At 44.7% G+C, this 14671-nt stretch overlaps 1 protein-coding gene across 1 annotated transcript; it reads left to right on the forward strand.

Moving 5' to 3' along the window:
* Positions 1-9461: 9461 nt before the first annotated feature.
* Positions 9462-10225, forward strand: LOC109210049 (RNA-directed DNA polymerase homolog). The gene is made up of 2 exons (XM_019373421.1): positions 9462-9775; positions 10156-10225. Exons 1-2 carry the CDS (start codon positions 9462-9464, stop codon positions 10223-10225), a joined length of 384 nt encoding a protein of 127 aa, XP_019228966.1.
* Positions 10226-14671: the final 4446 nt, after the last annotated feature.

Consider the following 14671-nt stretch of genomic DNA (forward strand, 5'->3'; position numbering starts at 1 on the left):
GCAGATGTCGGAAATGTGATACCATGATTTGCGAACATTGCAATTGCGAGAAAGAGGTCGCAATTGCAAACTCCTTCAAAACTCCCAATGATCGCAAATGTGATAACACAGCCGTAAATGCGAACCCTGCACCCTTCGCAAATGCGGTCTTACCTTCGCAAATGCGAAGATTCTTAAAATAGTACTGAGTCGCGAATGCGACTCTGCGTTCGAAAAAGAGGACATGACAAGTTCGCAAATGCGAACTCCAGCCTCGCAAATGCGAGTATATGGTGTCCCAGCTACTCTTCGCATTTGCGATGAGTAGCTCAAAAATGCAAACCCCTCAGAGGTCGCAAATGCGATGCCTTATCTCGCAAATGCGAGATCAGAGGCCTGCAACAAAATCTGAAACACCAGCAACATTTCCAAGTCAAATTTCACTCCGTAGCCTATTTGAAACTCACCGAGCCCTCGAGGCTCCTAACCTAACATGCACACAAGTTTAAAAAAATCATACAAACCTGCTCGCGCGATTAAATTGCTAAAATAACACCTAGAACTACGAATTGAACACCAAATCAAATGATATTTTCAAGAAAACATTAAAACTTTTGTTTTCACAACCGAACGTCCGAAACACGTCAAACCAACTCCGTTTCTCACCAAATTTTACAGACAAGTCATAAATATGGTATTGGACATATACTGGGTTCCAGAACCAAAATACGGACCCGGTATCCAAAAGTCAAACCTTGGTCAAACATTTCTACTTCATCAAGCCTTTAACTTTCAAATTTCGAGATAGTCCAATATCTCGGACTAGGGACTTCCAAATTTGATTTCAGGCATACGCCCAAGTCCCAAATCATGATACGGACCTAGCGGCACCGTCAAAACATGAATTCGAGTCTGTTTTCTAAAAATTTTGATCGAAGTCAACTCAAATGAAGTTTTTAGGCAAAGAATCATATTTTTATCAACTTTTAACATAAAAGCATTCCAGAAACACCTTTAGACCGCACACACAAATCGAGGAGGGGTAAATGAGGTTTTTAAACCTTAAAGGCACAGAATTGGGTCCTTAATCTTAAGATAACCTTTTGGGTCATCACATTCTCCCCCTCTAAAATAACTGTTCGTCCTCGAACGGACATAGAAAAGTACCTGGGCTGGTGAAAAGGTGGGGATATCTACTCCGTATAATCGACTCAGACTCCCAAATAGTTTCCTAGATGGGCTTACCTCTCCACTTCACTCGAACTGAAGGATAAATCTTCGATCTCAGCTGACGAACTTGCCGGGCTAGAATAGCCACCGGCTCCTCCTCATAAGTCAAATCCTTGTCCAATTGGACAGAGCTAAAATCTAACACGTGGGATGGATCGTCGTGATACTTCTGGAGCATGGACACATGGAATACCAGATGAACTGCTGATAAACGGGGTGGCAATGCGAGCTTGTAAGCCACCTCACCCACTCTTTGAAGAATCTCAAAAGGTCCAATATATCTAGGGCTCAACTTGCCCTTCTTTCCGACCTCATTACACCCTTTATGGGTGAAACCCGGAGCAATACCCGCTCTCCGACCATGAATGCAACATCATGAACTCTATGATCGGCATAACTCTTCTTCCTGGACTGAGCTGTGCGAAGTCTATCATGAATATTCTTGACCTTATCCAAGGCATCCTGCACGAAAATCTGTACCCAATAACCGAGCTTCCCCTGGCTCAAACCATCCAACCGGCGATCGACACCGTCTACAATATAATGCCTCATAGAGAGCCATCTGGATGCTCGACTGATAGCTATTATTGTAGGAAAACTCTGCAAGTGGAAAGAAATAATCCCAAGAGCCTCCGAAGTCAATACCACAAGCGCGAAGCATATCCTCTGAATAGTGCGCTCGGACTGTCCGTCCATCTGAGGATGAAACGCTATGCTCAACTTAACCTGCGTGCCCAACTCACACTCTACTACCCTTTAGAGATGCAAGGTGAACTGCGTACCTCAATCAAAAATTATAGACACGGCCACACCGTGGAGACGAACGATCTAGCGGATGTCAATCTCAGCCAACCGCTCTGAAGAATAGGTAACTACCATAGGAATGAAATGTGCTGACTTGGTTAGCCTATCCACAATGACCCAAACTGCATTGAACTTCCTCTGAGTCCGTGGGAGTCCAACAACGAAATCCGTAGTGGTACACTCCCACTTCCACTTAGGAATCTCTATCATCTTAAGCAAACCACCAGGTCTCTGATGCTCGTACTTTACTTGCTGACAATTTAGACACCGAGCTACATATGCAACTATGTCCTTCTTTATGCTCCTCCACCAATAATGCTGCTGCAAGTCCTGATACATCTTGGCGGCGCCTGGATGAATAGAATACCTGGAACTGTGGGCCTCCTCTAGAATCAACTTACGAAGTCCATCCATATTAGGCACACAAACATGACCCTGCATCCTCAAAACTCCATCATCTCCGATCGTAACTTGCTTGGAATCACCGTGCCGCATTGTGTCCCTAAGGATAAGCAAATGAGGGTCATCATATTTCCACTCCTTGATGCGCTCAAACAATGAAGACCGAGCGACCGTACAAGCTAGAACACGACTGTGCTCGGAAACATCCAACCTCATGAATTGATTGGCCAAAGCCTGAATATCTAATGCAAGCAGTCTCTCACCGACTGGAATGTACGGAAGGCTGCCCATACTCACTGACTTCCTACTCAAGGCATCGGCCACCACATTGGCCTACCCGGGATGATACAACATGGTGATCCAACCACCTCCTTTGCCTCAAATTGAGCTCCTTTGGTTTGAACAAGTACTGCAAACTCTGATGATCCGTGAATACCTCACACGACACGCCATAAAGATAATGCCTCCAAATCATCAGCACATGAATAATGGCCTCCAGCTCTAAGTCATGAATAGGGTAATTCATCTCGTGAACCTTCAGTTGCCGCAATGCATATGCAATCACCCTGCCATCCTGCATCAATAGCGCACCAAGTTCAATACGAGATGCGTCACAATATACTGTATAAGGTCCTGAACCTATGGGCAACACCAACACCGGCGCCGTAGTCAAAGCAGTCTTGAGCTTCTTAAAGCTTGCTTCACACTCGTCTAGCCATCTAAACGAAGCACCCTTCTGGGTCAACCTGGTCAACGGGCTGCTATAGATGAGAACCTTTCCACAAATCGACGGTAATAACCTGCCAATCCCAAGAAGCTCCAGATCTTTGTAGATGAAGTGGGTCTAGGCCAGTTATGAACTGCCTCAATCTTCTTAGGATCCACCTTAATACCCTCTGCCTACACAACGTGCCCAAAAAAAGTGACCGAGCTCAACCAAAACTCGCATTTTGAAAACTTGGTATATAACTGGCTGTCTCTTAGAGTCTGAAGAACGATTCGAAAATTCTGCTCATGCTCCTCTCGACTACGGGAGTAGATCAAGATGTCATCAATAAACATAATCACAGAGGAATCCAAATAGGGCTTGAACACCCGGTTCATCAAATCTATAAATGCTGCTGGGGCATTTGTCAATCCAAATGACATCACTAGAAACTCATAATGCCCATACCGTGTCCGAAAAGTTGTCTTAGGGACATCGGATGCCCTAATCTTCAACTGATGGTAGCCAGACCTCAAATCGATCTTTGAAAACACCTTGGCACCCTGAAGCTGATCAAATAAGTCATCAATCCTTGGAAATGGATACTTGTTCTTAAAGTGACTTTGTTCAACTGCTGATAGTCTATGCACATCCTCATCGATCCATCTTTCTACTTCACAAACAATACGGGCGCACCCCAGGGCGATACAATAGGTCTAATGAAGCCCTTATCAAGCTAATCTTGAAACTGCTCCTTTAATTCTTTCAACTCTGGCGGGGCCATACGGTATGTCGGAATAGAAATGGGCTGGTTGTCGGAGCCAAATCTTATACAGAAGTCGATATCTCCATCGGGTGGCATCCCCGGCAAGTCTACAGGAAACACCTCTGGAAACTCACGAACAACCGATACTGAATCCATGGAAGGAACCTCCGCACTAGATTCACGGACATAAGCCAAATAAGCTAGACACCCCTTCTCGACCATATGTCGTGCCTTCACAGAAGAGATAACCCTGCTAGTAGAATGTCCATAAGTCCTCTCCACTCTAATCGAGTCAACCTCGGAAAGGATAAGGTCACCGTCTTGGCGTGACAATCATATATAGCATGATAAGGTGACATCCAATCCATACCCAAAATGACGTCAAAATCAACCATATCAAAAAGTAGGAGATCTACACGAGTCTCAAGGCTCCCAATGGTCACCACACACAAATGATAAACACAATCTACAATGATAGCATCTCCCACAGGGGTGGACACATACACAGGAGCACTCAAAGAATCACGAGGCACAACCAAATATGAAGCAAAATAGGATGACACGTAGAAATAAGTAGAACCCGGATCAAATAGAACTGAGGCATCTCTACTGCAAACTAAAACCGTACCTCTGATAACCGCGTTAGATGACTCAGCCTCAAGCCTGGCTGGAAAGGCATAGCATCGCAGCTGAGCCCTACCACTCTGGACTACATCTCGAGGACGGGCCCTGGCTGGCTGGCCTCCACCTCTAGCGGCCTGACCTCCACCTCTAATGGCCTGACCTCCACCTCTAGCTGCCTGACCCCTACCCCTAGCTGGATGAGCGGGAGGTGAAGCACCTGGTACCAGAACCGTGGCACGAGAACTCTGATGCTGAGAACTGCTTGATGCTCGAGGGAAAAATCTAGCAATCTACCTCGGATCACCACAAGTATAACAAGACCTCGACTGATGTGGCTGCTAACCCTGAAACTGACCCTGTTGGCCTGAGTAACCACCCTGAAAACTCTGGAGCAGAGGTGCACTAATAGGAGCCGACGGTGCACTGTAGGCTAGCTGATCGGGATAAGGCATATGAGAGCCACGACCACTTGAAGTACCGTGGGATGCCTGATGGCCTAGGAGGATGGCCTCTACCAAAAGTACCCCGGCCTTGATGTGCTGGAGAATTTCGGCACATTTAACACAAATTGCTTAGATTTTAGCTTGTTTTAAATGCAATTATATTATATGCTTATGTAATTTTAATGTTTTTGCAGTGTATGAGGTTTAAGGACCTAAGATCATGAAAATGAAATCAAAAGGCCGTAAAAGGTCAAGAAAAGAGCAAAATGCGATCGCAGATGGGAAATTGCGGACCGCAAATCCAACATGCGGATCGCATAATGCTAAAAGGAATCGCAAAGCCCAACAGTCTATTGGCCAAATTCAAGTGCAAGAAATGCGGTCCATTATGCGACCGCGTAACAGGTTTGCGGGTCGCATAATGGATCGCAAACTCCCTGTAGAAGTTGCTGAATGCGGAAAATACGGTGACTAATGCAATTGCAAATCAGCAATGCTGACCGCAGAACCTAAATGCAACTAACACCTGGGAACTAGGGTTTTGAAGTAGCGATGGCTGTGACGATAATGCGGACCACATGTCTGTTATGCGACAGAAATGCGGTCGCATACTTGACCTGGAAGGGTATTTTTGTCCGAATTTGGTCCCGAGTTTTGGCCCACTATAAATAGATTTGTTGGGATTTTGTGGGGGCATCTTGTCTTGTTTTTGAGCTACAAGCCAACCTTTGAATATTCCTCTCTTTTGGAAGCTTTAGGAGTGAAGAATCTTGCACTTTGTAAGCTTTATGGCATTTAATATTCTCATCTTTTTGTATTTTAGTATGAGTAGCTAGCTTTAAATACTACGGGGTGGACCCTAAATGGGTGTTATGTTAATGGGTGATTAACATTGAATATATATATATATATATATATATATATATATATATATATATATATATATATATATATATATATATATATATATATATNTGCTTCTCATTCTTCATTTATTGTTGGTGGTTGCAAACATTAACAAGTTCCATTAAACTCTTTCTTGACTTGGAAAAGTTGGTTAGAGTTTGGTAGAAGTAAATATCAAAGACTCAAGGCTTTAAACCTTGTTTAATAGAACCGCTTAGGAATACGTGGATTTTATTTGCCATAAATTGATTACTCTTAATTGAAACTCTTTTATATTTGGAAAATCATAAAGAGGAAATACTACCCAACTATTGGAAAATATTGGATAGTCATTTAGAAATCATTTGCATATCTAAAGGACCTTCCATTAGAAATATATCATATTAACACCGATAGCATTACATTCAATTAACGGGAACACAACCTTGGTTTCCTTAATCAAATTATTTACATTCTCAACGTTACAATTAGTTATCTCTTCAAATCACAATCATATCATACTCTTGTTACAATTAACGGAATAGAATTATGACTTAAGTCAAGTAGCACACTACTTGGGTAACCTTTTCACGCCTATTCCCTGTGGGATTCGACCCCAACCTTGTTGGGTTATTATATTTGACACCGACCGCTTTACACTACTTAATTAAAGTGTAATTTGAGCGTATCAAATTTTGGCGCCGTTGCCGGGGAATATGGTTTTGAAATTACTAATTAGTGTGTGCTTTACTTTACGTCTTATTCTATTCCATCACACTTTGCTTGTTTTGCTTGGTGTTGATAGGAAGACATGGCCGAATACGAGGAAGAAATGGATGAAAATCCTTTTACAGACATAGATGAGTACATTGAGGATACAAATGCTATTGTACCTCCGGTTGTTGGTGCTTCAACTTTCAAAGTTGAACATGGTCTAATCCTAATGCTCAAAGCGGAGGGGTTTTTTAGGAATTCCACTGATGATGATCCGACACAACACCTTAGGAACTTTTTGGGTGTATGTGCTATGCATAAGCAGAACAACGTCTCAGATGATGCCCTAAGGTTGAGGGTGTTCAAGTACTCACTAGCTGGGGACGCAAGGAAGTGGCTTCAAAATTTGCCACCAAGTTCCATTCATTCTTGGCCTAAACTTGTCCGAGCATTCTTAGCTAAATGGTTCCCGCAAAGCAAGAAATCTGAGCTTCGGGATAAAATTTTCTTCTTCAAGCAACTATCGGGAGAACATCTACATGAAGCATGGGATCGATTCAAGTTATACTTGGTGAGGTCACCCAATCATGGTTTTCCGGACTCTATCTTGTTGGAGAAATTCTCCATGGGTTTAGATGCTATTAACCAATCTATAGCCAAGAATACAGCTGATGGATCTTTTATGGACAAGACATTCGCAAGGATCACACAAATCCTTGACAAAATGGCACAACACAATCAAGCTTGGCATTCAGAGGACACCACAGGTGGAATTACATATGGTTCTCCCTCCTTGACCAACCTGATTAAGGAGAATCAAGAGAGAGATCAAGTAATAGCAGGGCTTGCCACCAATGTCAACGTGTTGACAAAGATGTTCTCTGAAAGCCAAACGAAAAAGGTAAATGTGGTGGAGGATGTGCAACCCATGTCAAATGAAGACTTTGAGGAAGCAAACTATGTCAACAACTCTCAAGGAGGATATCAAAGGCAACAATACCAAGGTCAAGGACAACAAAATCAATGGAGGCCTAACCCGCAAGGGGGCAACCAACAGTGGCGAAATGAACAACGTAGCTCAAATCAAGGAAATTGGAATAACAACAACAACTTCTCAAATCGTAGTTCCAACCCTTATGTTCCACCAAAGGGTCAATATCCAAATCAAGGGTCCTCAAGTGATTCCAAGTTGGAAAGCATGCTTGAACGTGTATTGCAAAATCAAGAGAGGTCCGACACTTCTATTAGGAATATGACCGAGTTTGTGGGTTCTCATACCGCATCCATTCGAAAATTGGAGATGCAAATGAGAGACCTTTCTAGGGAACAAAATCCAAAGAAAAAGGGAACACTTCCTAGTGACACAATTGCGAACCCAAAGGGTAGTGGAATTGGTCCAACTTCTCACATCATGGCAATTACTACTCGGAGTGGGAAGGTACTACAAGGAGAGAGTGAACAAGCGGTTGAAGTAGAAGAGTCCGAGCAAGAGGTTGAGGTTGAAGAGCCAAGGGTTGTTGAAGTTGAAAAGGTTCTGGAAGAGTGGAAAGTTCAAGAAGTGAATCGGGAAGAGGTAAAGGAAAAGGTAAAAGAGACACCAAAAGCTCTACCACCTATTCCTAGAACTCCTCCTCTTTTTCCTCAAAGACTTGCGAGGAAGGTTGATGATAGAAAACTTGAAAAGTTCTATGACATTCTCAAGCAATTATCGGTAAACATTCCATTCGTGGAAGCATTTCAAGAGATGCCGGGTTTTGCTAAATATTTGAAGGACTTGATCACAAAGAAAAGAACCACCAAGAATGAAGTGGTAAATGTGACTCACCGAGTTAGTTCCATCATTGCAACAACTACCGTTCAAAAGAAAGAAGACCCGGGAGCTTTCACCATTCCATGTACTATTGGGGCACGTGATTTTGTAAGATCTCTTTGTGATAATGGGGCTAGCATTAACATAATTCCTCTTGCTATTTACAAGCAAGCGGGATTAGGTATGCCGAGACCTACAAGTATGAGGTTACAAATGGCCGATTGTTCTATATAGAGATCGGTGGGAATTGTTGATGATGTGCTTGTGAAAGTGGGAGAGTTCCATCTACCCGCCGATTTCGTCATCCTTGATTGTGCAGTTGACAAAGAGATCCCTATCATCTTGGGGAGACCATTCCTTGCCACAGGAAGAGCACTAATAGATTCGGAACGGAATAAGATCAAATTCCGTGTAAATGATGAAGAGATTACATTCCAGGCAAGCAAGGGTATGAAACTACCACATGCATATGAAAGCATCTCGGTGATTGATGTTGTTGATGAAGTGGAATATGCGGTTGAAATGAAGATGGAAGAACAATGCCTAGGTGAGGCATTGGCGGCTATTTTGGTAAACTTTGATGGTGAAGATATGGAGGGGTATATGGAATCAGTCAATGCATTGGAAGGGCTTGGGTCTTACACCTATGCTCCGAAGAAGCTCTCTCTCGACTTGGAGAATAGAGCCACTCCTCCCGCAAAGCCTTCAATCATTGAGCCACCATAACTAAAGCTCAAACCATTTCCACCACACTTGAGGTATAAATTTCTTGGCTCAAATGATACTTTACCGGTAATTGTCTCTTCTTTGTTGAATGATGTGCAGGTAGAGCAATTGTTGAATGTCTTGAGGGAGCATAGGCAAGCTATTGGATGGACAATTGCGGATATCCGGGGGATTCCCGCCGGAATCTGCGAACACAAGATCCAATTGGAGAATGGGAGTAAACCAAGTGTGGAGCATTAACGAAGGTTAAACCCTTCAATGCAAGAAGTGGTAAAGAAAGAAATCATCAAGTGGTTGGATACCGGGGTAGTCTACCCTATTTCCGATAGTTCTTGGGTGAGCCCGATGCAATGTGTGCTGAAAAAGGGAGGCATGGCTGTGATTGAAAATGAGAAGAACGAGCTCATCCCAACAAGAACGGTGACCGGGTGGAGGGTGTGTATGGATTACCGGAAGCTAAACAGTGCTACGTGCAAGGACCATTTCCCTATGCCTTTTATTGATCAAATGCTTGATCGGCTAGCAGGAAGGTCATTCTATCGCTTCTTGGATGGATACTCCGGCTACAATCAAATCAAAATTGCATTGGAAGATCAGGAAAAGTCAACATTCACTTTTCCATATGGGACGTTTGCATTTAGCCGGATGCCATTGGGGTTATGCAATGCTTCCGCCACTTTCCAAAGGTGTATGATGTTAATATTCTCCGATATGGTGGAGGATTTCTTAGAGGTATTCATGGACAAGCAAGAGTTTAAGTTGGGGGTGTTGATGTGCTGGAGAATTTCGGCACATTTAATACAAATTGCTTAGATTTTAGCTTGTTTTAAATGCAATTATATTCTATACTTATGTAATTTTAATGTTTTTGCAGTGTATGAGGTTTAAGGACCTAAGAACATGAAAATGAAATTAAAAAGCCGCAAAAAAGGGCAAGAAAAGGGCAAAATGCGATCGCAAATTCAACATGCGGACTGCATAATGCTAAAAGGAATCGCAAAGCCCAACAGTCTGTTGGCCAAATTCATGTGCAAGAAATGCGGTCCATTATGTGACCGCATAACAGGTTTGCGGGCCGCATAATGGATCGCAAACTCCGTGTAGAAGTTGCTGATAGCAGAAAATGCGGTGACTAATGCGATCGCAAATCAGCAATGCGGACCGCATAACCTAAATGCGACGAACACCTAGGAACTAGGGTTTTGAAGATGTGATGGTTGTGACGATAATGCGGACCGCATGTCTGTTATGCAATAGAAATGCGGTCGCATACTTGACCTGGAAGGGAATTTTTGTCCGAATTTAGTCCCGAGTTTTGGCCCACTATAAATAGATTTATTGGGGTTTTGTGGGGGCATCTTGTCTTGTTTTTGAGCTACAATTACCAATGAGAGAACAAAATCGCACAACAGAGAAGAATAGAAGTGAAATTTGTTCCTAAACATCATAGCCTCTGGAAGATAAGTACAGACGTCTACCAATCCTCCAAACTCTACTAAGCCTACTCGTGAATTGTGAGACCTAGGCAACCTAGGGCTCTAATACCAACTTGTCACGACCCGGCATTCCCATCGTCGGGACCATGATGGCGCCTAACATTTCAATTGTTAGGCAAACCAACGTTAGAGGTGTTTACCGTGAAAGTGGTAATAACAATTAAATTAGTCGATGGGACTCTAAAAATACGTGATCTATTTTTATGCTAGTTGTTAAGAAGTTGATGCTAGATAGGTGAGACTTAGGAACAAGATAAAGGTTAAGGAGAGAGTGATAATCAAACCGATAGGCTAGTCAATCGGGGCCTCGAGCTTGTCAATTCGGGGCCTCGAGGCCGATTCCGGGGCTCGGCTACGAGCTATCGAGGGTGATCGGGGTAGGGCTAACAGATATAAGATAACTAACGAAGGCTCTTTATGGCCAATGATAAGCAATAAATGAAGAACAAGTATGAAGATAATAAATGAAAGCAATAATAACAAGAAAGTATGTTAGAGAGCAGAGAGAATGTTCTTTGTATATTCGTGTGGAGCAGCTGAAGCAACAGACATTACAAGAATGACATGGATCCCCTTTATATAGGAGGGGAATCTCAATGAAGTACAAGAGGCATTAATTACAAAGATAGGGAGATGGGACAACTAGATGATACCCTGGCTCGGATTCAGAATAGACCAGTAGACTCTGTCAGCCCTAGGCGTATGCCTTGGGAACTCCCCATCTCTACCATTATCGTGACCAATGCTACCATGGGGTCGAGTGTCGACGACCCTCGAGGAAGGATGCTCGACCATGGCCTCGAGCCTTCGAGGTGGTCTTCCGAAGTGCCTTAATGATGAGAAATTGGATCTTCCAATTTTGCCGTATACAGATAGTCTCCGCGTTTCATAGAACGAAGCGATAGGAAACGATTTTGATATCCAACTCTTCGGGCTTCCCGTGATGACGTCATACTGATGATATCGACTTGTGACGCGAGCCTTCACGATAACCGGGATGTCTCATGGACTTGTCTTTTCAGCGCCATTCAATGCACTACCAAGGATGGACCTTCGAGGGTAGGCTAGGCTCTAGGGTTTTGCTGTATGTGCACCCTTTCACTTCTTTGTTTCTATGTAAGGACCCCTCGTGGGCTTTAGTAATCATATGTAAGGACCCCTTGTGGGCTGTTGTAATCGAATGTTCATGAATACAAAGATGTTTCTTCAATTCTGTCTTTGATGCTTGCTGTTTTCCTTTTATTTGTGCTTATGGAAACTCTGAATGCATGATCCTAGCGGTCGTTGTCGATATCGAGCCCAAGTGGGAGTGCAATTCTCTGACCTTTGATTGTTTGGTATGGCTCCCCGCAGAACCGTTTGCCTTTTCTTAGACCAAACCCGGGTTGGACCGATAGACTTGGGTCGTCGAAACCCTTACTTCGGGCTGAATGAGGATAACACTTCAAACCTTCAAACTTTCGAGAACAGTCCTTAGGCCTTGCAATACTCTTTGAGGGAAATTTGCTCGGGACCCTTAGAATAGGGTCTGCCTTTCAGCTCTCGAGGGCAGTCTCCGAGCGGGGTTCGTTCAAACCTGAGCCACCCGGAAACTTGTTTTGAACTCATCGTAGATAGCCCTAAGGCGCTATTGGTAGATCAAAAACGAGGTTTTACCCGAACTTAGATGATACCGCATGGTCAAGCCCATATGGGTGGAGCTTAAATGCTTGTTTCTTTGGTGCTTATCTCCCTTTTGGCGGAGGTCCTCGAGGTCGGGTACCACCTCGGGACTTGTAACGATGCCGTCGGCTTATTGGAGCGTAACTTCTTCTTGGTGGAGATCCTCGAGGTCGGGTACCACCTCGGGATTGGCGATAATGTTGTCGGCTCCCTGGATCCTAACTTTTCTTGATGGAGATCCTCGAGGTCGGGTACCACCTCAGGATTGGCGATAATGTTGTTGGCTTCCTGGAGCATAACTTCTCTTGATGGAGATCCTCGAGGTTGGGCACCACCTCGGGATTTGTGATAATATTGTTGGCTTCTTGGAGCCTAACTTCCCTTGAGGGAGATCCTCGAGGTCGCGTACCACCTCAGGATTGGTGATAACGTCTTTAACCTTTTAGGCAGGAGGATCGTCGCCGCTTTTTCCATATATAGGGTCGTTTGTGCCCCTTTGGAGACCCCATTATTTTACGCGGTTATCTTTCCTTTTCTGGGTTGAGCCTTTCGCTACTTCGGTGCTAACGTACTTGTATAAATTCCTGCTTTAGTTCCCTGATTTTGCCACCTCCATGACTACTACATCGGGGTTTGTTCGGCAGAGAGGGGAGAATTCCGCCTCCAGTATTCAGGACCAGCGAGAGCGTACCTCGAAGATTGCTTCTTCGATAAGAGAAGAACACCTTGGGCTGGTGAGAAAAGACTTTTGGCGGATAGTGTTGATGATGAGATTTTTCGCGGAGAAGGCGGGGCTTGACTTCATGCTCAGTCATCTCATCCGGTTGTACCGTCCCTTTCATCATCGGGGCTTGTTAACCTTGCGATGCCGGTTGACCACGCCATTCATCATCGATGATGAAGAGGATGGAGATTGAGAGTGGATGAGTCGATTTGTCCGAGTCCGAACGGATGACATTATCCCTGTGGAACTTATGCCATTCCCCGAGGAATGGAATTATACACGTAAGTGGCACACTCCGTACCTTCTCAATTTCGTTTGCGGTGAAGGCTGATTTTGTAACCGTGCCATTTTTTCTTCTTCTGCAGCGGTTGCATGGGCGCCGAGTGACATTCCCCGGATTGGGTTCGGAAGATGGCGACCCACTCGACTTGTGACGAGCGCAGGTGGCGAGCTGTGTCCCGGGGCAGATGGGGAGCAAAACATCATGGTGTGTGTTGTGGTTTTCCTTTCCCTTCTTTCATTTGGAGAGGCAATTTTCCTTTCTGCGAGTTAACCTTGTTGTCGTAGGAATCGAAAAGCCTTTCGAGGCGAGGCCGCGCTCCTTTGAGGAGGGGGAAGGGTCGTTAGCCTCCAGGCTAAAGAACGATAACAACAAGCGGGAGATGCCTTTACAGGGTGATGGCGCTCAAAGCAGGGCGAGGCTGGACCCGGGTTCCGGAGCGGAAGCATCATCCGAGCCTGCAGTGCCCGTGGTTCCCGGTTCTCAAAAGGTGGTTTCTCTGTTGCTACCGCCTTCTCATCCCGTTGATAGTGCTTTGGGGGGTACTAGAAACTCGGGGTCGCCTTCCCCGAGCGACTGTGTATCGACCGGAGTCAATTCTTTTAGAGCTAAGGGAGCTAGGTTAACGGATGCACGTTCAGCCTTCGAGGAAGCCCAGCGGTTTCACTTTGTGGTGAGTTTCGACATAGGCCTTCGAATTTCGCGCCTTGCCTTTCTTATTGGGTTTTCTTTTGCAGGCCTTCGACATGCTTAAGTCCGGGCTGCTTCATCGTAAAGCCCGGCTGCGAAAAGCTCTAGATGAAGAGAGATCCCTTAGGCTCCTTTGCGATGAAAAGGAAACTGAGCTGGAACACTTGCGGTACAAGGTGAGCCGGAGCTTGAATTACGAGAGCTTTTTGAAGGAGCAGGTAGCTTTCCGTCCCGTGTGAGTATATGTCCCGCCTTCTGGCTTCTGAAGCTAAAACTTTGTTTATTTCAGTTGCAGAAAAGGACGGAGGCCTTGGAGCGTCTTGGGGATGAAGTTGGCCGAGCCAAGAATGAACATGATGAGCTAAGAGCTCTGGCAGAGGTTCAGTCTTTAGAGGAGAGGGGTGCGCTGGCTAAAGTTCCCAACCTCGAGGCCCAACTCCGCTTAGCCTGTGACAATGCTTTGGCTCAAGCGGACGCGATTGCGAAGCTCGAATCCGAGCTTTCGAAGGTAAGTGCCGAGATTATTGATGCCCGAGCTGAAGCTGTAACGAGCTGAACTAAGGCTGACCAAGAGATGGCGATCCACTTAAAGGATGCTACTGATGCTCAAGCTGAGTTGAGAAGGATCCTTGATCGTGAAGAGAGGATTAAAGAATATGCTCATTGCAAGTCTTGAAGGAAGATTCTCGAGGAGATCTGCGCTAGGGGATTTGTTCTCTCGGAAGAGTTA

This window comes from Nicotiana attenuata, unplaced genomic scaffold, assembly GCF_001879085.1.
Source record: "Nicotiana attenuata strain UT unplaced genomic scaffold, NIATTr2, whole genome shotgun sequence".
NCBI classification, from domain to species: domain Eukaryota; kingdom Viridiplantae; phylum Streptophyta; class Magnoliopsida; order Solanales; family Solanaceae; genus Nicotiana; species Nicotiana attenuata.

Bases quoted from the DNA above. Each gene is read 5' to 3' on its own strand.
- LOC109210049 (XM_019373421.1), top strand. From the start codon at position 9,462: ATGGCTGTGATTGAAAATGAGAAGAACGAGCTCATCCCAACAAGAACG. The intron at 9,776-10,155 runs GTGTATGATGTT...ACCGCATAACAG, and splicing joins GCTTCCGCCACTTTCCAAAG to GTTTGCGGGCCGCATAATGG.